Source organism: Melospiza melodia, chromosome 19 (genome assembly GCF_035770615.1).
Source record: "Melospiza melodia melodia isolate bMelMel2 chromosome 19, bMelMel2.pri, whole genome shotgun sequence".
NCBI lineage: Eukaryota > Metazoa > Chordata > Aves > Passeriformes > Passerellidae > Melospiza > Melospiza melodia.
Window position 1 is genome coordinate 5358755 of NC_086212.1, and position 20994 is coordinate 5379748.

The 20994-nt window shown below is 49.1% G+C and overlaps 1 protein-coding gene across 3 annotated transcripts in view; it reads left to right on the forward strand.

Moving 5' to 3' along the window:
* The window catches only part of PPP1R16B (protein phosphatase 1 regulatory subunit 16B), a 65428-nt gene that overhangs the window by 13239 nt on the left and 31195 nt on the right, over positions 1–20994 (forward strand). For all 3 annotated transcript variants that reach the window (XM_063172196.1, XM_063172197.1, XM_063172195.1), the window contains exon 2: positions 5803–6205. In XM_063172196.1, coding sequence (XP_063028266.1) covers positions 5959–6205 — 247 coding nt within the window. In that variant the 5' untranslated portion in view covers positions 5803–5958. The remainder of the gene's footprint in view (positions 1–5802; positions 6206–20994) is intronic.

Below are 20994 nucleotides of genomic sequence, written 5' to 3' on the forward strand. Positions count from 1 at the left end.
GGCTTCAGGAGGCTGGAAACATGGCTCTGTAGGAAATGGGGCTGTGTCCTGTGGCATTGCAGGTGAAAATGAGTGGATTGGGGCTGTGATGCTGTGGAGGAATTGCTCTTGTGATTCGAAACCCTTCCCAGTTTGCCATGTGGTCACTGTTGGTGTCACTCCTCTGTGTGTCTGTGTGAAAACCCAGTGGCCAAGTCCCCATTTGTGGGTGTGTGAGGCTGTGCCAGGTGGGGTTCAGGACAGTGTCCTTATTGATGGTGCTCTAATGAAATGTTTTCCCAAAAGGCAGGAAGTGACAGAGGCAGTTTTATAAAAAAAAACCCACAAAAACAGTTTTAGGCTGTGGTGGTCTAAGCATGAAGGACCCCCTTGATTTGATGCTCTCTCTCTGAATTAAACAAATAAACCACCCAAACCCCAAGAGCTCCTGTCCAGCACAGGGCTCCTGCTCCCATCACCCTTGGGCTGTCTCCTCATCCTCTCTGTGCCTTTCTGGCTGGCTCTGTTTGGCTCTTTCTTGTGCCTCATTGGGGACCAAGGGGTGAAGAGCTGCTCTGCTGCTTCCTCCAGACCTGGGGAGATGCTGGCCAGCAGTTCTGCACCCATGCAGAACACACATCTCTGGCTGGCCTGTGTCCCTCAGCAGGGACAGTGCCACAGGAAAATCCTGTGAATTCTTCATTGGTGCCTGCTCCAGAGGATGGGCTGCAGTGGGGTGGTCACCTTGCATTTTGAACACACAGATTGGCCTTGGTCCTCACAGGGAGCAGAAAAGGTGAGTTTGGCAGCTGCTCACCTTCCATGGTGCAGGAATTGATGTCAATGAAATAAATAAATCAGGCACCACCTCCTCTGCTGGCTGCTCATGCACTCAGATCCCTGCTGGAGGCTTTGGTGCTGGGTTTCCAGTTCCAGAGGAGAGATTAGCCTGGTGTGGGGAGGAGAGGGCTATTTCTGTCTGCTCATGCCCCTGGCTGGACTTTGTGCTGCAGACACCTCACCTGATCATCCAGCCCAGTCCTGCAGGTGCCTCACCACGAGCAATCCAGTGGCTGGAAACAATCTCCTTAGGCCCAGAGCAGCCACTTCTGAAGTTTTCTGCTCTCCCTTTCTTTGAAAACTTTAAAAAATCTCCAGTCTTTCACTTCAAAGTGTACCATTCAAAGGTTGCTCTTCCATGGTTTGTGGGTATTTTTTTGTGTTTTTAAAGTGGAATAAAACTGAAATCAGTTGATGACACTTAAGTGAAGGGCTTCTGTGAGTGTTTGTGTTCTGCATCAGTGTCATGCTGTGCTCTAAGTGCTGCCTTGGGAAGATGTGACAGAGCATTTGCAGGTCTCAGCTCCAGCTCCATCAGCAGATGGGGAGTTGAGGAGCCTCTCCAGCCTCGTGGCTGCTTTACCAGACCCAGCTCCAGCCTCAGCAGTGTTGGGGCAAACTGTCTGCAAGTTGAATGCTTAATGGGAAGGTCAGGGGGCAGCTCTGAGTGTGTGCTGGTGAAGAAAATGAGTACCTTTGGTTCTGACCTTTGAGGGAGGCAGGTTCCAGCCTCAAAGAGTGAAATGGGAAGGAGTTTGTGTGTTGGTGGCACAGTCTGCAGCCCTGAGTCAGTGAACCCCCACTTCACAGAACTGCTGTCTCTTCCTGCACTGGCAGTGAGTAACCTTGCCTTGAGAATCCTTTTGGGCTGAGTCAGGTGATACAAAGCGCACAGGAAATGCAAATTTACCAAAAAAACCCCACGGTGGTGTTGGCCAACACTTGTGTGCCCTTCTTTGGAGCCAAGCTTTGGTCAGAGGAGCCTTTCCCTGGTGCAGTGCTGGCAGGAGGGGGATGGCAGCAGTGCCTTGCCTTCCTTTTGGCCCCTGCCATAGCCCCATTGTCCCACAGGGCCAGGGGCTGTGTGTGTGTGTGTGTGTGGGGGGCAGGATGTGCTCACAGTGGTGGCACCACTTGTGCTGAGCTCATGGAAACTGCTCAGCTCGGTCCCACACGAGGAAAGTGCTTTTCTTCCTGCCCCCTCTGCTTCTTTAAATGAAACAGAGCCCAAAGTGTGATGCCTTGCAAGCCACAGACACCCACACAGCCACTTCTGTGTCACTTTGCAGGTAAACAAGTGCTGGGGCCTCAACCTGAGCTATAGTTAGCCTGACCTGTTTGTGCCACAAGTCAATGTGCCATTTCTTTAGGAGCAGGGAAGGAACCAGGGCACTGGAAAACAGGCAGATATGGGGACAGAGTCTTTTTTTGGGGGGGCTCTGGGCTCTGTGAGAGTGATAGGGAATTATGTCTGGGAGAAATTGAGCTGTGTCCACTTCAGGAAGAGCTCTCAGGGTGACCTTTTAGCTCCTTTAGAGGTTCATTTTCTGGTTGGATTGAGGACATGCTGGGATTCCAGACATGTCTTGCTGTCCATGGATCTCTCCTCTCCATTCCACTCCCCTTTGCAGACCCCCTGAATCTCCCATTTCTGCTGTTGTGAGAGCTGCTGGAGGATAAGCTGCATGCAGGAAAGCTGAACCATGGCACACTTGTCCTTTACTTATAAATTGCACTTTCCAAGGTGCAGTCCTAAACCCACAGGAAGACTTCCAGCCTCTCTTGTGAAACGCTGAAATAAAGTTTCCTGCTTTAGCAATCCTGCAGCACGAGGTCCCCATTTCTACTCCAGGTATGTTTTGGAAAATATTTGTTCATCTCTGAGCAAACAATGGCAGAAGTGGCCTGGAAAAGGCGCGAGGTGGGAGTGCCTGTGCAGTATCCTGAGAGGCATTTCCTGCCCTTATCTCCCCTCCTTCGAGGTATTGTGGCTGGGCCTTCAGATCTGCAGGCTGTGCTGCTGCTGCAGCAGAGGCTGAGATTGCCAGCAGAGATACTGCCCCGGAATGCTTGCCAGGGGCAGCAGCTGAGTTCACCAGAGGTGCTGAAGAGCTTTCCAGCTGAGTGCCTGCGTGGGGAAATGCCTGTCCCAAAGGAAAAGCTGCTTGGCAAGTGCAGTCATGCATTTTCTGCGGGGTTTTTGGGGGCTGTGGTGAGTCCCAGCCCGTGGGGGCTGTGGGCAGGGGTCAGGGAGAGCTGTGAGTGCTTTTCCCATGGCTCCGTGGCACCCCTCCCTTGCTTTCCAGTGCCATGCTAAAGCCACAAGTTGGTATTTTACATCTCAAACAAGTGAATTGAATTTGAATTTTGAGTTAGTAGCTCCCTTACGAAACACTTTGCAAAGATTTGTGTTTGTTCCTGTGTGGAACTAAAGCATTTTTTTTTTGCATTCTTAAATTCTTGTGGGATTAAGAAGGGTTGTTTTTTTTTCTGTTCAAGTCTATCCTGGAGTTTTCAGAATAAGGTTTGCAGGTGCTGCTGAAGCTGTCCTTGACCGTTTTGCTGGGTAAAGCAGCTGCCTGGACCTGCCTGTGTGCTCTGGCTGAGTTTGTTTGTTTTCAGTTCCCAAACCAATTATCTGTCGGAGGAAACGGCCTGTCTCGCTCTCAGTCTGCCCAGATATTTATAGGGAAGGTCAAAGCCCTGTGGAAGGTCTGGAGCAGTGTTTAGTAGGTGTGGATGCCTCAGCCAGGCTTCCCTGGGATGTGGTGGGTGTGCTGTGTGCTGGGGACACTGCCCTGCAGCCCCTGAGTCTCCTTGATGGGCTGCTTCACCCTCTGGCAGGGATGAGCTGGGGCTTTTCCTGCCTCACCTGCATGGGTGAGGTTTGGTGTCCTCACCTTGGCAGCTGGGTGAGGTTTGGTGTCCTCACCATGGCTTTTGGGTAAGGTTTGGTGTCCTCACCTTGGCAGCTGGGTGAGGTTTGGTGTTCTCACCTGGATGGGTGAGGTTTGGTGTCCTCACCATGGCTCTCAGCTGGGTGAGGTTTGGTGTCCTTACCATGGTAGCTAGGGAAGGTTTGGTGTCCTCACCATGGCTTTTGGGTAAGGTTTGGTGTCCTTACCATGGCAGCTTGGTGAGGTTTGATACCCTCACCATGGCTCTCAGCTGGGTGAGGTTTGGTGTCCTCACCTGGATGGGTGAGGTTTGGTGTCCTCACCATGGCTCTCAGCTGGGTGAGGTTTTGTGTTCTTACCATGGTAGCTGGGGAAGGTTTGGTGTCCTCACCGTGGCTTTTGGGTGAGGTTTGGTGTCCTCACCTTGGCAGCTGGGTGAGGTTTGGTGTCCTCACCGTGGCTCTCAGCTGGGTGAGGTTTGGTGTCCTCACCATGGCTTTTGGGTAAGGTTTGGTTGTCCACACCATGGCTCTCAGCTGGGTGAGGTTTGGTGTCCTCACCATGGCTCTCAGCTGCCTCTCCTCTGCTCCTTTTCCCATAGAATCTCTGCATCCAGTGCTTACAAAGCTGTTGCTTCCTCTTTTGAGCTTCAGCTGTCTTATTGAGGCTTTCTCAGGTGCTTGTCAATACTTCAGTACTTCAGTCACTCTTTCCCATCAACACTTTATATTTCTTTTTTCTTTGTCCTCTCCAAGCTGGTGGAACCACACAAGCTCTCATCTCATACCTGGTTATTTGCTGCTTATCTGGATTTTGCATGAGCCATTCAATGTGCTTTGCCCAGGTCTGATTGGAAAGGATAAATTCAATTTGCTTGTGATTTCAGCTTTATTTCAAATGCACATCTCCTGAAATGAGGGCTGTGTTTCCTCCTCCTGTGCAGCAGGTGACTGCTTGGTCACTGCGGGTGGCCCTGCTCAGAGGTTTCTGTTGTGGTCACACTGAGGGTCAGGAGCTGTGAACTTGTCTGCTCTCATTGCTTGTGGACCCTGAACAGCAAAACCAGAGTGATTTAGTGTGTGGTGAGGAGAAAACCTGAGGGAAGAGAGAAATGAACACCGTCCCCAGGTTTTTAAGATCTGAGGTGGCTTAAGTGTTAGTAACACCTGAGAGCCTGGTCTGTCCATCTGTCCTCAGCTGGGGCTGGGTGGATGAGGCAGAGCAGCACAGATGATGCTCCTGGTGGGGAGAGTTCCTCTGGGCATCTGTCGTGTTCCTCTGGGGGCTCACCAAATGTGGGATTTGTCTTCACTTGGGGTCACCAAATGTGGAGGTGTTCACAGGGGTCCCAGGATGAGGGAAGAGATGAGTGACTCCATGTTTCAGAAGGCTGATTTATTATTTTATTATATATATTATAGTAAAAGAAAATTATATATTAAAACGATACTAAAATAATAGAAGAAAGGATTTCATCAGAAGGTTAGCAAGGAAAAAGAAGGAATGATAATAAAATCTTGTGACTGACCAGAGAGTCCAAGACAGCTGGGCTGTGATTGGCCATTAATTAAAAACAACTGCATGAGACCAATCACAGATGCACCTGTTCCATTCCACAGCAGCAGATAATCATTGTTTACATTTCGTTTCTGAGGCCTCTCAGCTTCTCAGGAGGAAAAATCCTAAGGAAAGGATTTTTCATAAAATATGTCCATGACAGAGGACCAGCCCAGGGAAGGATGGGAGTCTCAGTGCTCAAACTGCTCCCAAGTCTCTGACAAATGGTATCCAACATGTGGAAGGTCTTTGCTCATTAAGACTTTATTCTGGTCATAGGAGAGGGTTAATGTGAGCAATAGACATGACCGAGCTGCACAGTGGAACCTCTGCTTAATCAAGAGGATTTTGCTGGGATGTTTGGAGTGAGGGAAGAGGGAAATCACCAATGCTGGTAAGAACAATTAAGGCAATTAGAGCAATTAAAGCCCAGTTAGCTGCCTTTTGAGGTGGTAGGTGTTTTGCCTGTTGTGTTTTCCAGCAGTGTGCTTGCTGACACCTGATCTCTCTGCTTTTCTCCTCATTTCAGGTTCCCACCACCTTCCCACCGGACCCTGCCATGGGCCCTCCCCATCTCAGCCTCAGCATGCTGGCATAGCAGCGGGAGGCTGCCATCCAGAGGAGCTGTGCTGGGACATCCCTTCCCCCTGGGCCATCCTCCCCGTCCCCTGCCTGGGCAGGAGCCATGGATGCCCACGTGGACCTGCTGACCGAGCTGCAGCTGCTGGACAAGGTGCCCACGCTGGAGAGGCTGAGGGCAGCCCAGAAACGCAGGGCCCAGCAGCTGAAAAAATGGGCCCAGTACGAGAAGGAGATGCAGCACAAGAAGAGGAAGCACGAGAAGAAGAGAAATGCTGTGAACAGAAAGAAAGTGTCTTTTGAGGCCAGCGTTGCTCTGCTGGAGGCTTCCCTGAGGAATGACGTGGAGGAAGGTATGGCACTGGTGGGTTCTGTCTGGCTGCCCGTGAGCTCCAGGTGGTGTGAAGGCATCTGTGCTGTCATCCATGGTCTGCCCTTGCTGTGGTGTTGGGCTCTAAAGCATTGCCATCCCCGACACAGCTCTGAGGTGCCCAAAGCCCTGTGTGACACCAGTGTTACCTTGGATGGCATCAGGAGTGGGTGTGTGAGTGCCAGGATAGAAGTTGTGACTGAGGTTTGGGTGAAGGAAGGCAGTTTTCATCTCTTTCCTTCTCACACTTCCTACTTGCAGGAGGTGTGAAACACTTCCTTGCCTTCTGGCTGTGGTGGATTTAGAGGAGTCTGTCACAGGGATTTTCATGTCCGTGTGAATCTCTTCACTTTCCCTGCTTGAGGGCATGCATTCAGAGCTACAGGAGTGTATGAATCTTTTCCCAAAATGCTGGGAAGCACAGCTTTGCTTAGTGCTTCCTGCAGAGCAGACCTGCAAATCGTTCCCAAATTGGTTTAATTGCACCATTTCCAAGTGGATGAAAGTGCTGCTGATACAAAATCTGAAGGGAGGAGGAAAAAATATGTCTAAAAGTCAATAACCATTAGCCTCAGCACAGCATGGGGGAGAACCTGTGAGCTCTGGGGAGCCAGAGAGTGCTTCTCTGCAGAGGAGTGAAAATATCTCTTGCAGGAGAGCTGGAGCTGCCTCTGGGGTTGGTGCTTTGCGAGTTGCACAACTGGTGTGATCTCCCTGATCCCTTGGTGTGGCAGAGGAGGGTGTTTAGAAATCCTGGCCAGCTGAGCATCTCTGCCACAGAATGCTGCTCTGGTTTCCAGCACCCTCTACAAGAGACAATGAATCCTTGCCTGGTTTGTGGGTGGAAGGCAAGGACTTCGTCTTGTCTGGTGGAGAATCTCCCCAAAGTCATGTCCCTGTTTCTGAGCAAGCCCTTTCTGTTCTTGTGTGTGTGTTTTGCTCCTGTTTGCAAACAGAGCGTGGACAGTGGTGGCCCTGCCTGGGCATTGTCACTGCATTTGCCCAGCCCTGCTGTGGCTTTGGTTCTTTGTGCCTTTGTGACCTCCCTGGGACAGCACACCTGTGATAATGCCCTGGAAATGCTGGTTCTTATTTGTTCTTTCCTTGCTGTAGAGGTTTCATAGCTCTCTCTAGCTCTCTGCCTCAGTGGCCCCATGTTATGTTTTGTGGAGGGATAGAATGTAAGAAAATAAAGATAGTGCAAAAGGTAGTCTCACACCTGAGGAGTTGCAGCTGTACTGATCCCCAAAGATTAGGAACAGGCCACAGCTGTGTCCAGTAAGAAGACAAGTGCTACAAAAGAGTGGGTTAGCTGGGTCAGGAGAGAGCTGGAGTTTTTGGCTGAGAAGAGAGATGGAGTTTGTTGGCTGTGCTGTGAGGAGCTGCCCATGAGACATCACTGAGAAGGTATGGGAGCTTTGCAATATGGTGACAACAATGTTCCTCACTCTGAGCTGCTGTGGTTTTCTAGGAGGGCTCCAGCAGTGAAGCCAGCTGTGACTGCTGGCATTGCCTGAGGGACAGGTCTGGGTCTTGCATCACCTCTGCCTGTGCTGGCAGGCTGTAGTTTGGGTTTCATACCCAGCCGTTCAGCTGCCAGTGACAGGTCACACAGTACTGGGACAGATGATGAGAGTTTCATTTTATTCCTTGTGGTGCTGTGCCTCTGCTCAGCACTATGGCTGGGGGTGTGATGGCTCTGCAAGAGGCCCAGCCCTGCAGTTTTGCTTTCACTGTCCCTGGTTTTGGATCTGGGCTGTTTGGAAGGAGGAAAGCTCCTCACTGTCTGATGCTTTGTCAGTTTGTGAGGGAGGCAGGAATGGTGGAGGTGTTTGTGGTCAGGGCCTGGGGAAGGATGGATTTGCTCTCTGAGGGTCATGAGCAGGCAGTGCTGGCCTGTGTCCAGGCTGTAACACCAGTGTTCTGCTGGCAGGGTCCCATGGAAGTGCTCTTGCACCACACGTGGACATGGATCCTTCACTGCCGAAGCTGCAGAGTTGATCTTTCAGCTCCCAGCTTCACTCTTTTCCTCCTGTGAGGGAAAATCCATCACTGCAGGTCTCTTTTGGCACCATAATCCTCCTGTGCACCTCTTCCTGTGGGCAAGCCCAGGTTGTGGGCTTGAACCAGCAGCTGCTCTTTCCAAGGTGATGCTGGTGATAAAACCCAAATGTTACACAGCCACTTCCCTCTGACAGAAAATCAGTTTCCTCACCCTATGAGAGGACAAGGGACAGTATTGCCAGGGCACAGGTGCTTCCCAAGTAGCTGCATTTTTCAGATGCCTCAAGTTTTTACAGTGAATTAGTTTTGTTCTCAATTAATTTATATCCTAAAGGTAGTGTGTGGGCAGGTTCTGTGCCCCCTCTGTGGTGTGGGACCAGTATAAAGGGAGGAGGGGACAGAGTCAAACCCAGGTGCCAAACTGGCAAAATTCTTTGTCAAGAAAGTGTGGAAACTCGTGGGCTTTTGGAGGTCCCAGGTGATTATTTTGATATATGAATCATCTTTTGTTTCCATGTGGGATGTGGAGGGGGAGGTGAAATGTAAATGATGAGGGAGTTGATCAGTCAGAGTGAGGAGGGTTTGAGCTGGGGGTGCAGCTGGCACGTGGCACCTCTGGATTGCTGTGCCATTCCCATCCCTTGTGACTTCTCTGCTCATTTTTGTCATTCTCACCCCCAAAGTGGGAGAGGGGATGGTGGTGGGTGCTGTGCAATGGAATCAGGGAGCAGAAAGTGGAGTTGGGTGCTGGGTTGGCTCTTTGTCCACATGGTATCTGAGGCTGTGGTGTGTGTGACACCTCCTGGGGTGGCAGCTGAGTGCTGCAGGATGGAGCTGGTGGGTGCAGAATCCAGCCCTGCCCTTCAGGGGTCCCAAGGTCCTGGACCTGCTGCTTTCACTGTCCTTTGCCTGCCTCTGGCCCAGGGGTAATTGAGAGAGCTAGTGTGTGCCAGGTGTCATGGGAAAGACAGGAGGAAATGGCCTCAAGCTGCACCCCAGGGTAGGTTTAGATTGATTATTAGGAAAGATTTCTTCACCCAAAGGGCTGTCCAGCCCTGGCACAGGCTGCCCAGTGCAGTAACCATCCCTGGAGGGATGTCAAAGATGCATCCACGTGGCCATGGTTTAGTGGTGGTCTTGGCAGTGCTGGGAGAATGGCTGGACTCTGGTCCTGGAGGGCTTTTCCAGCCTCAGCTGCTCTGTGGCTCCATGCTCTCAGTGTGGTGGCCAGGCAGGACTGAAGGCAGGGGCTCCTGCAGACCATCAGCATGGGCAGGAGCTGGGAAAGGGTGGTGGCTCCTGTCTGCCTGCTCCTCTGATCCTCCGCAACAGATCTGTCAAAACATCCCAGCTTTACAAACAAGCTGCTGTTAAAAGCTCCCTTGGCTGTCTGCTGGCAGAAGAGGGGCAGGGAGCACGCTGCAGACACGCTGGTGGCAGATGTGAGCAGGCAGCCAGGCTGGGGACAGCGGGGTGACAGTGGGTGACCCCTGGGGGCTGCCTGGACCTTCAGTTTGGGATAGCTCCAGACAGCTCCTGGGTGAGCCTGAGGTGGGAGCCCAGAGCACTCCCAGCTGCCAGGCCAGGCCTGGTCTGTGCCCCTCTGTGTCCCACACCATCTCCATTTCACAGGGAAATATGCTCCATCCTCACCAGCTCTGGGCTCAATCCCAGCTGGTTTCAAAGGCATGGTGCAAAGGGAGGACCCCCAGCCCACACAGAGCTTCCAGGGGGTGTGGTGCTGGATGCAGCCTCTGGGCTGTTCCAGTGGCTGCAGAGTTGCTTTATAATGCAATAAAGGAATGCTTTATGAGTGATGGCAAAGGATTTGAGAAGATAAGGAATTGCTGAGGGCTGTGGCCCTTTGAGGCTGCTGTGTGAGGTGATGGACTGAAACCATGGAGAGGAGGCTGGTCCTGCCATTCCCAGGGCAGCACCTCGGCCCCAAAAGCAGCCGGGGCTGTCATGTCCGGGTCTTTCTACATCACTGAGCTTTTCTAAAATAGCCCCAGAGCATGGGGAGATGAGCTGGTGTTCTATAAACTGAAAAAACTCACAGATCCCAGAGGTGGGTAAAGTGGCTGGTTGTACAAACATGTGGCATTTGCTGTCTGGAGCTCTCTTTGCATGCCTGGGCTGTTGGTGGTGGGAGCTCCTGCTTCAGTGACACAAACTGCAGGTGTTGGCATTGGCTTCAGGGTGAGCTGGGCTCCTTCAAGGAGCCATCAACCCAAGAATTGATTCACCTTGCAGCAGCACCAGAGATGCCCTGCTTTCTCCTGCTTTTGGGTGAGAGCTGCCTCCCACGGGCACCCGCTGCAGAGTCCTTGAGCTCCCACCTCCTGGCACTCCATCCTGCAAGCAGAACCTCATCAGAGCCAGAGTGTTGCATAAAGCAGCAGATCCATGAGGATCTGCACAGTTAGCCTCCTTCTGCAGGAGTTTAACTGTGCAGATCCTCATGGCTGGTGAGCCTGAAGGTGAAGGAAAGCTCAGCTTTGGTGACCTTGGACTTGGCATTTAGCAAAACAGTGACAGAGCAGAGGGCATGAGCTTGGAGCTCACTGTGTGGGGAAGATTTCCCTGAGGAGAAAACAACTTATTCCTATCAACACATCCCTTCTCCTTCCCTTTGTGCCATCCCAAACCTCCTGTTCCTGTGCCATGGAGCCCAGCATGGTTCATGCACCTTCTGGGAGCATCCCCAATGCTCCCTTTGCACCTCTGGAATAAACCCAACCTTGTCATTTGCAAAGGCACTTTTAAAAGAGGCCCTAATTAGTGTCTATAAATTGCTTTCTTTAACCTTTCCAAGCTGATGTGATCTGTTCCCTTGTTACTTCAAACCCTTTATGAGGTGCCTTAATTTTCCACCCACGTTATTAATCTCCTGAAGCTTTTTTTCTTGGGGTTCCTGTGTCCAGGTCTGTGAGTAAGTGCATTTATCTGTCTGAGAAGGTTTTTCCCCTGGGTTTTGTGCTCTTTGAAGGGCTCTGAAAAGAAAAGATCTCTTATCACCATCAGTCTGAGTGTCTATCTGGGTATTTGGGAATGGTTTGAGTCAGAAATGAAAACATTTCTTTTTAATAACAAAGGCATTTCTTGAGTTTTAATCTCACTGGGTGTGGAAATGAGAGCTGTCCTCTTTAGGAAGCTGCATGTGGGAGCCCTTGGCAATGATGAATTTTGTTAATTTTGTTAATGGGTGTTGGTATGTCTTCCAAAATCAGATTCACGTATTTGGCCACATTTTAACTTGGCTTTTTCATGCAGTTTGGATGTGATGCCAACGTGGGGTGATTTGCATATGGCAGCTAACTAGAGGCATCTGGGAGCGTGAGCAATATTGAATCAGCAACTTTCTCTGTTGGCATAACAAGTAAATATTTTTAATTTTTTTCCCTCTACTCTCTGAAATTCAATCAAGTGGAGAAATTATATCTATAAGAGATTCAAATGCCAACTTTCCTCTCTCCAAATTAACACTGAAAAGTCCACCTAAGATTTTCCTGGGATGAGACTCTCTCCCTCCCCAAATCTAGAGTCAACTTCACCAATTCTTTTAACAATTTTTCTTTAAACAAAAAAGTTTGATCAGAAATACTTCTTTTATTTCCCAAAAGTTGGTCACTTCCACATAATTTTTTTTTCTGGCTTTTACATGTGTGCTCCCTTCCACCATTTCTGATACCACTGAAAATATTTCTGGTGTACTTTGTAATAGGATTACAGGGTAATGAATAAACGTTGGATTCAAGCTGCAGTAAGAATTCTGTTTGGTTTTTAATCAAAGAGGAATTGGCCAATTGCTGTTGTCAAGATTTTGTTTCTTGCAAGAGGTAGTTTAAACCACATAATCAACTTCCAGCATTTGGTGCAGTGTGTTTTGGAGGAGAAACTCAATGTCTCCTTGGTTGCATGTGCACCCAAATACAACCTGGACATTTCCTTGGTTTATTGGTGTTGTTAGTGGTGTTAATGTGGCTGTGTGTGAGGAGTGTTCTTCCTCCCAAGGAGACCTGGGCAATAGGGAGGTGTTTTTTCAATTTTTTTACGTTTTTTTTAAGGCTTTTGATGTTTATATTTTTGTAACAAGCTTTCTCACACAGTTTATGTAAATAACTTAATGTTTTGCATTCTTTTATAAAAAAAGAAAAAAATTAATAAACTCTTATTAGAGTTTGTCCAGTGTCATTGGAGAGGTGACACTATCACCCTCCAATCCACTGTCACTTTTAAAAATCTATAAATATTAAAGTCAAAATTAAACTTCCCTCTTTTTTACCTTAAAAAATCCAATATCCACATCTTTCTGTTTCACATCCTAAAATAACAGGGAGGAGAGGCTGGACCTGCTCAGGTGGTGCTGCAAGGTGCAGCAGGTAGGATATGTCAGGTCACCATCTGCTCTCCAACCCTGCCTGGCCAAACCACAGCAGGGAGGGTGTTACATTCATGTTTTCTGAAAAATCCCCTTGCCCAGGATTCTTCTCCTTGGAAGCTGTGAAGCCTCAGAGAAAAAGGAAAACAATATTATCTCATTTGCTTCTCTTGTGTTTTGCTGCTTTGGAATGTGGTTTGGAGATTGTTTGTCCAACAAGTGGTGGTTTGATTGGATTGTTTATACAACAGGTGGTTGTTTGATTCATGTGAATTGTTTTAACTTAATGACCAGTCAGGGTCAGGCTGTGTCGGACTCTGGAGAGACAGTCACAAGTTTTCATTATCATTGTTTGTAGCCTTTTGTAAGTATTCTTTCTGTATTCTTTAGTATAGTTCAGTATAGCATTCTATATCATATCATATCCTCTCATGTCTCATCTCATATATAATATATATCATATCAGCCTTCTAAGAACATGGAGTCAGATTCTCAATCATTTCCTTCCTGCCATGGGGGACCCCAAAAATACCACAGGAGGGCTCAGAACAGGAATGTCAGACTTTAAGTAAGCCCAAGGCAGATTATCAATGGGACCTTAATTCAACCAGGTGCATGGAGATGTCCCTGCCCACAGGTGCTAAATCAGTGCCATTTAACCCTTCCCTTCCCTGTCCTGGCTGCTCCGCTTCCTGTGACATGGAGGCAGCCCTGCAGGCCTGCTTGATTCCTGGTGTTGACAGAGCTGCCAAATATCCAAGCCAGGATTTCCAAGTCTGCTACCACTTGCTGATGTGTCAGTGTCGGGGGTAGGATGGTTGGGACAGAGGGACAGGAGAGGTCTCTGCAGCCAGGGCTGGAACTTGGGGTTTATTGCAAAGGGCCTGGGGGCAGGGCCCTGCTGGGAGCTGCCAGACACAGCTCAGAGCAGGCCCCAAAGAGGGAGAGGTAAATAAAGTGGTAAAGAGAGAGAAGGCAAGAGCGTGGTAGAGAGAAAATGAGAGCGCGAGGAAGAGTAAAAGAGGATACGAGCGTAAGAGAGCGAGGTTCCGACTACAATACCATAAATCTTCTTCTGTGTTGAATATTCTGATTCTCACTAACCAATCTACTACAAGATACCAATCCTATAGCATTTACATACAGCCTATAAGAATCATTACATTACCATACTGTGCTACATTTTGAACCCTAAAAACTCCTCTTTGGAGTTCTGCATTCTGCCTTCTGCCAAGCTGGCAGGGTCTGCTCTGACCCAGGTGAGTGTTGTTTCCCGTGCTCTGATTCATGGTGTGTTTTGTTGTTGCAGTCAGGTAGAAAAATTATCAAAGAAAGGCTTCATAAAATCAGGCCTGCTCTGTTGGATTGATGGCTGGCCTGTCATTTCTTCTAAGCAGCTAGTACTTTGCAAGTTCCCATGTGAAAACAATCTTGGTGTGAAGAGTTTGTTAACAGTCTATTCCTAGGTGAAAAACAGCTAGCACCTACATAAACATTAAATCTGTCTCCCGAAAATCAGTGAAGGGAATATGTAAACAATTTAAGAATAGAGAGATTTGATGGACAAGTAAAATACCTTTTACTAACTAATAGAGTAACTGGCAAAACTATTAACCAATTACAGTTGCACACGAGTTCTGTAAAAAGAGCATAAAAGGAGTTGTGTGAATAAAGAATAGGCTTTTCCACATGAAGACAATGGAGTCTCACATGATTTATCCTGATAGCTTGTCCCACTCCAGTAGTGAGGAACCAGAGAGCGTAAACAGCAGCTCCACTGGGGACTCTGGTGTCTGCTGTGTAGTAAGCAGCACAGCCCAGAGGGAGATTTTGTGTTTTGTGTGCCTGGCTGTGAGCTCTGAGAGCCAGGGCTCTGTCCTGCTCTGGGGCTGTGCTGTGGGGTCTGATCCAGGGGATGTGGGACGTGAGCCTGATTGCTCCCCAGAGCTCGCTGGCTTTTTGCATCATCGTTCTCTTTTCAAGTGTATTTTGTACAGCAGCCCACAACCAAAACCACAGGTCTGCAGCCACCTAACTGATTGTTCTTTGCAAATGAGTGTTGGTGGGGAAATGAATACTTTTGGGGGTGAATCTTTCTAGCAAGGTGAAAACTGATGTTGCTGCTGTACCCCTGCTACAGCTGAAAATGCATTTCCTTGCCTCTAAACTGTGGTTGCAGGCTCTGCTCTCTGCCCCTTTCTCCTGGTCAAGGAGAACTTGAAAAGTGGATTAAATCTATTTTTTTTCCAGATTTAAATTCCTGCCTTTCTGGAGCAGGGCCAGCTCAGCTCAGCTGGTGTAGATTTCTCCCTCCTAGAATCATGGAAAATAGAGGTTGAGAGGGCCTCAGGAGGTCATGTAATCCACCTCCTGCCTCCAGGCAGGATCAACTGTATCTAAAATGCTTGCTAATGAGGGTGGAGTTAGGTATCTTAGTGTATTTATAGGCATCTCCACATCACCAGAGCACATCTACCTGTGCAAGGAGCCCTGCTCCTCATTCAGTTGTGCATATTCTTCCTACTTGCTTATATTTATCCTCCTTTTTTTATTTTTTTTTTAATTTTTTTTTGCTTTGCATCTCATCCTTACCCTTACTGACTGGGAGTTTTCCTACTTCCGTGAAGAATGCTCTAATTCTTTCTTTAATAGCAGTTGCTATGGCAGCTGGTTCAGGCAGTGCCTTATAGCCTAGTGCAGAGCTGCTTCTACAGACACTTCCACTGCTTGTTTTTTCCTCTGGAGCTTGGCCAGATCTTTGGGAAACGTTACCATTCGCTGAGAGTGTCTTGAGAAAAAAAAAAAATTAAAAAAAATCAGATGCTGGTATATACAAACACCCCCTCAGCCTTGCCCACCCTCTAACCTAGCACTAAAGGATGCTAAATAGGCCAGGAAGCCAACTGTTTAATTCTGGCTGCTGGTGCATTTGTAATCAAGAGCCAAGATGCAATCAAGCACCTTGCACTCCCTTTTAATTCGGGGAACAAGAGCCCATGTGCAGCTCTGAGCCAGTGGATGCAGTTTCCACTGAGCTCCCTGCAATTTGCAACTGTTTTATTTGCTGGATTTGGATTCCCTGGATAGCGTGAGGCAGGCTGGCTGCAAGTGCCACTCATGGGGGAAATGGGCTTCAGTTGCTCTGGGGTGTTTCTCCTGCTCTGAATTCCTTTTTATAGCAGTTCACAGCATTTCTCAGTTTGGCCAAGGTTTTCAAGCCAGGCCTTAATTCACATTTCCCTGGTGGTTTGGGCTGCTGTGCTGGGCTTTGCTTTCCAAGCAGCAGAAAGGTCCCTGCCTTGAGTGTAAGAGCAACAAGCTCTGAAATGTAGCAGGAAACTTCCAAAGCCTCATTTATCTTTGTCTGCCTTTACCTGGGCTGACAAGAAAAATTCCATTAGTAAAAATAAATGTTAACCACAATAATAAAACCCCAAGCAACTCACCCACCAAACTAAACAATACTCACATTTTTCTGTCCTAAGGGCTACTGCTGTAGAGTTCAGCTCTAAAAAAGGAGGAGATTAGAGCAGAAATTAAACTCTAAGGCACTGTCACACCTTCTCCTTGTTTGCACCAGCCCTGTTCTGGTCTGGCTGGCAGCTGATGGTGTCCATGGCACAGTTACCTGCACACAGCTGCTGTTCTGTCCTTTGTGGCACCTCCAAAGCATTTCCATGTGAGCAGCAAGGGTTAGAGGTGAGGTGCTGCCACTGCCATGGTTCTGGCTGCAATGATGAGGATTGAGACACCATGGCTTGGTGTATTCATGGTCTTATGAATTATCTGAGCTGAAGGATTCTCTGTGTCAAACCCATTCTTAGCAATAGCAGCAAAGTTTTACCCTCTTCAATAATGTTGAATGAAAAGTAAAGTCCTTGCACAGGAAGGTGCACCAAGGTTTCATTGCTGCAGGGTGTTTGTGCTTTGCCCAATCACTTGGGTCAAGGAATTCAGCTGGAACTCCATCCCAGCCCAGCCTTTTGGGGCTGGAGAGGAGCAGGAACCCTGCAGTAAAGAACATTCCACTGGTGTTAGAGACATGGAGAGAACTTCCCCCATCTGTCTGAAGCCACCATTGGCTTCAGATCCTGTGTGCTGTCAGGGAAGACAGGTGAGGTCTGACCTGGGGTGCTGTGATTCACCCTCTGCAGAGCCCATCAGCTCCTCAGAGACCAGGAGCTCCCTCAGGAGCCTGGGGCTGGGCAGCACACAGTGCTCCCACAGAGAGCCAGCTTCAACCTACTTAGAGCTCAGGCTCGTCCTGTGCCCCTCAAACTTTTCAGACCTGGTTTATTTTATCATTTCAGACCCTGTCAGTTTGTCTTTAATTAGCAAGGCTAGAGCAGGGCTCCATGGAACTTAAATGGGCCTCTTGTTTTAATTAAAATGTTGGTGTAACAGCCTGAAATAGCAGGAGTTAGAAAGAGCCAGAGCTCCAGAGAAGGAGGACAGTCCCTGTGGATCTGCAGTGACATCCTGCTGCCTGTCAGGGCTGTTAGCACAGGGGTTCCTTTCCTCCTGAAGCTGATGCTGTCACAACACTGATGCCTGAGTGTGATGTGGAGTTCCAGTCTAGGCTGTAACCAGCCAGCTTCCAACCTGTGCCAAAACCACAGCATCTCTGCTTTGGGAGGTGGCAGTGGGTCATGGAGAGGTGCTGGAAGTCCATTTTGCTTTTGTTAGGAGGGCAAATGGGTTTAAAATTTCATCTGAAAAGGCATCTAAGGAGGATTCCTTGTGCTTTCATAGGAAATTTATTTCTTGTAACTCCAATCACGCAGTTGTGAAATAGCTATGAAAAAGCTGCTGCTCTGTCCCCTGACCCAAATTACTCTCATTTGTGGCAATTTTCTAGCACTCTTCAGAGCCAGGAAAGGTTCATCTGAGTACAGGTCAGCACTGGATCTGTAGCATTAATTCAAGGCTTGGCTCATCACTGCACTGCCTCAATCAGTGCTGCAGGATTTGCCATGTGCTCGGTAATGGGAATGTTTGCAGCGCTGATCTCTCGGTTACCCTGTGGGGAACAAGTGAACAGGAAATATTCCTTGCTTTGCTTACATCCAGAGACTTGTCTTGTAGCTCAAGGGCAATATCTGTCGGCTGATTTGTCTCCTGTGGGGTGGGATTGACAGCCTGGATTGCAGGTGGAGGTGGAAGGAGCTGTGCCCACCTTGTGTCATTCTGGTGGGGTTCAAAGCTCCCACAAACACCTTCCTCAGCTGTCCTGGGTGCTCTCATAGGAGCACCTGCAGCTGCCTCTGACTGAGAGCTTCCTGGGGATCCCTGAGCATTTTGGCACAGACCTCTGAAGATGTTTGGATATTATGCCTTTATTGCAGTCAGCTTGGTTGGGTCAGTTGACACAGGATCCTTCAGTTCAGACAGTTTAATAGACCATGAATAGACCAAGCCATGGTGTCTCAGCCCTCATCATTGCAACCAGAACCATGGCAGTGGCAGCAGCTCACCTCCAATCCTTGCTGCTCACGTGGAAATGCTTTGGAGGTGCCACAATCTTCCCCAGCCACTCCAAACGTGGATGTGTCCAGAGAGATGGAGGTGAATCACAGCACCCCAGGTCAGATCTCACCTGTCTTCCCTGACAGCACACAGGATCTGAAGCCAATGTTGGTTTCAGACAGATGGGGGAAGTTCTCTCCATGTCCCTAACACCAGTGGAATGTCCTTTACTGCAGGGTTCCTGCTCCTCTCCAGCCCCAAAAGGCTGAGCTGGGATGGAGTTCCAGCTGAATTCCTTGACCCAAGTGATTGGGCAAAGCACAAACACCCTGCAGCAATGAAACCTTGGTGCACCTTCCTGTGCAAGGACTTTACTTTTCATTCAACATTATTGAAGAGGGTAAAACTTTGCTGCTATTGCTAAGGATGAGTTTGACACAGAGAACCCTTCAGCTCAGATAATTCATAAGACGATGAATACACCAAGCCATGGTGTCTCAGCCCTCATCATTGCAACCAGAACCATGGCAGTGGCAGCAGCTCACCTCCAACCCTTGCTGCTCACATGGAAATGCTTTGGAGGTGCCACAAAGGACAGAAGAGCAGCTGTGTGCAGGTAACTGTGCCATGGACACCATCAGCTGCCAGCCAGGCCAGAACAGGGCTGGCATGCATCCTAAAGCTCCTTAGGATCCAGAGTCCACTCAGCTCCTTCTGCTGGATGCTGCTCTACACACCACCCCATTAATCACTGCCCCGTGGTATTAAAATATATCGACATGGCATTTTGAGCCCTCAGGGATCACCCTGACCAGAGCCAGGAGCTCCCAGCAGCAGTGGAAGCATCCTGTGTGTACCATGGGCAGGAGAGGTTCCCTGGGACAGCCAGTTCCCAGTTTTGGAAGCTGACCCCAGTGCTGTGGGCTCCCCACCCTCCTCCTTCCCTTCCTGCAGGAAGGGCCCATGGGTTTTCCAGCTGTGGAACAGGAAGGAAGTGGGGATCCTGTTTGCCTGCCCCCTGAGCTGCTCACATCTGTTTGAAGCTGCTCCTTGTCCCATGGCTGCGGCCTCGTTTGTCACCCGTCCTGGAGCTCTGCATGGAGCATCATCCTGAGGTGCCACAGCCAGAGAGGCTCTCCAAACCCAGCCCTGGTTCCTGTGTGACTGGGACATGGCAAGAGCAGCCTGGTCACCCAAGATCCTGGGACTGGAGGGCTCAAGAAGGGCGTTTGCTGGTACTGCAGTGGGCAAAGTTGTTTCTGCCCTGTCCCAAAGCAGCTTCTGTGTTAGATCCTAATGACATCCAATCAGTATCAGCCCCTTGGAGGTGCCAGGTGGCATCTGGCACATGCAGGAGGGTGGAGGAAGGTGGGCTAAGACTTTGCATGGGGTAAGGGTAGACCCTTTTAAACCAGGACAGCTTCTCTTCTCCAGTTTATTTTCCCAGTTAAGCAACTGTCCAAAAAAGAGGAAAAATTAAAATAGGCCATAAAACAAAAAGCCTCACAAATTCAAGGATTCTGTGTCAACTGACCCAACCAAGCTGATTGCAATAAAGGAAAAATACCCAAATATCTTCAGAGGTCCGTGCCAAAATGCTCAGGGATCCCCAGGAAGTCATGCAAAGTCTCAGCTGTGTTTATCTCTTGTCACTGTCATATCTTCTGAAAAATCCTTTCTCCAGGATTTCTTCTCCTGGGAAGCTGAGAAGCCTCAGAGAGAAATGAAAACAATAATTATCTGATTGCTTCTCCTGTATTTTGCTGCTTTGTAATGTGGTTGGAGATTATTTACCAACTGGTCATTCATTGTTTGATTGGTTTCATGTGAATTGTTTTAACTTGATGACCAATCACCATCAGCCGTGTCAGGACTCGGGGAGTCAGTCACGGGCTTTCATTATCATTCTTTGTAGCCTTCTGTCTGCATCCTTTCTCTTTCTTTAGTAAAGTTTTAGTGTAGCATAATATAATATAATGTAATATAATGTAATGTAATGTAATATAATATAATGTAATATAATGTAATAATATAAACCTCCTAAGAACATGGAGTCAGATTCTCAATTCTTGCTTCATCCTGGTGACCCAGCAAATACCACAATCTCTCAGTAAACTATGAGAGGGCTTTGGGCTCTTATTTTGGGTAGCCCTTTGCTCCTGTTGGGGTGTGTGAATTCTGCACACCTCCAGCAGGATGAGGCGCTGATATGTGAGAGGGTTTGCTGGGGAAGTGCTTATGGAGGAGGTGAGAGGGAGCTGGAGGTGTCCTGTCAGAGCAGGGGCAGTGCTGCAGCCTGCCCTGGCTCTGGCACAGCCTCAGCAACACAAACCTCTTTAGACTGGGCACATTTGTGGTGTAGAGCTGTAAAACACTGCCTCGGGGGCACGGCTGTTTAACCTGAACCACAGCGTCGCAGGCTTGGCAGTGTGCTTGCTTTGGAAAAACGCTGTGTACCTGTGCTCACACATCCCCTGGGACACTCCCAGCCCTGGAAAGCAGCAGGGCTGCCAGGAGCACGTGGGGACACTGCCAGGGTGGCCTTCTCTGAGCCTGCTGGTGGCAGGGAGCTTTTGTGCTGTCGTTATCTCTGGGCTGTGAGTCCTTCCTGTGGGGTTTGGGGACAGCAGGAGAGGCTTTGGGGACAACAAGAATGGCTTTGGGGACAGCAGGAGTGGCTTTGGAAACAGCAGGAGTGGCTCTATGGAGCTTTCTACCCTGTGTTGCTGCAAGGGCACCTGCCCTGGGGCTGAGGAGGAGGCTGTGGCTGTGCTGGGCATGGCTCAGGGTGGTGATGAGATGCCCCCAAAGTCACTGAGCAGCTGCACTCAGCTGGGATTAGCCCTGGCAGCAGTGGGGGCAGCTCTGGGCAGCAGAGGGTTTGCTGCAGGAGGTGATGGCTGGAGCAAGGTCTGTGTCAG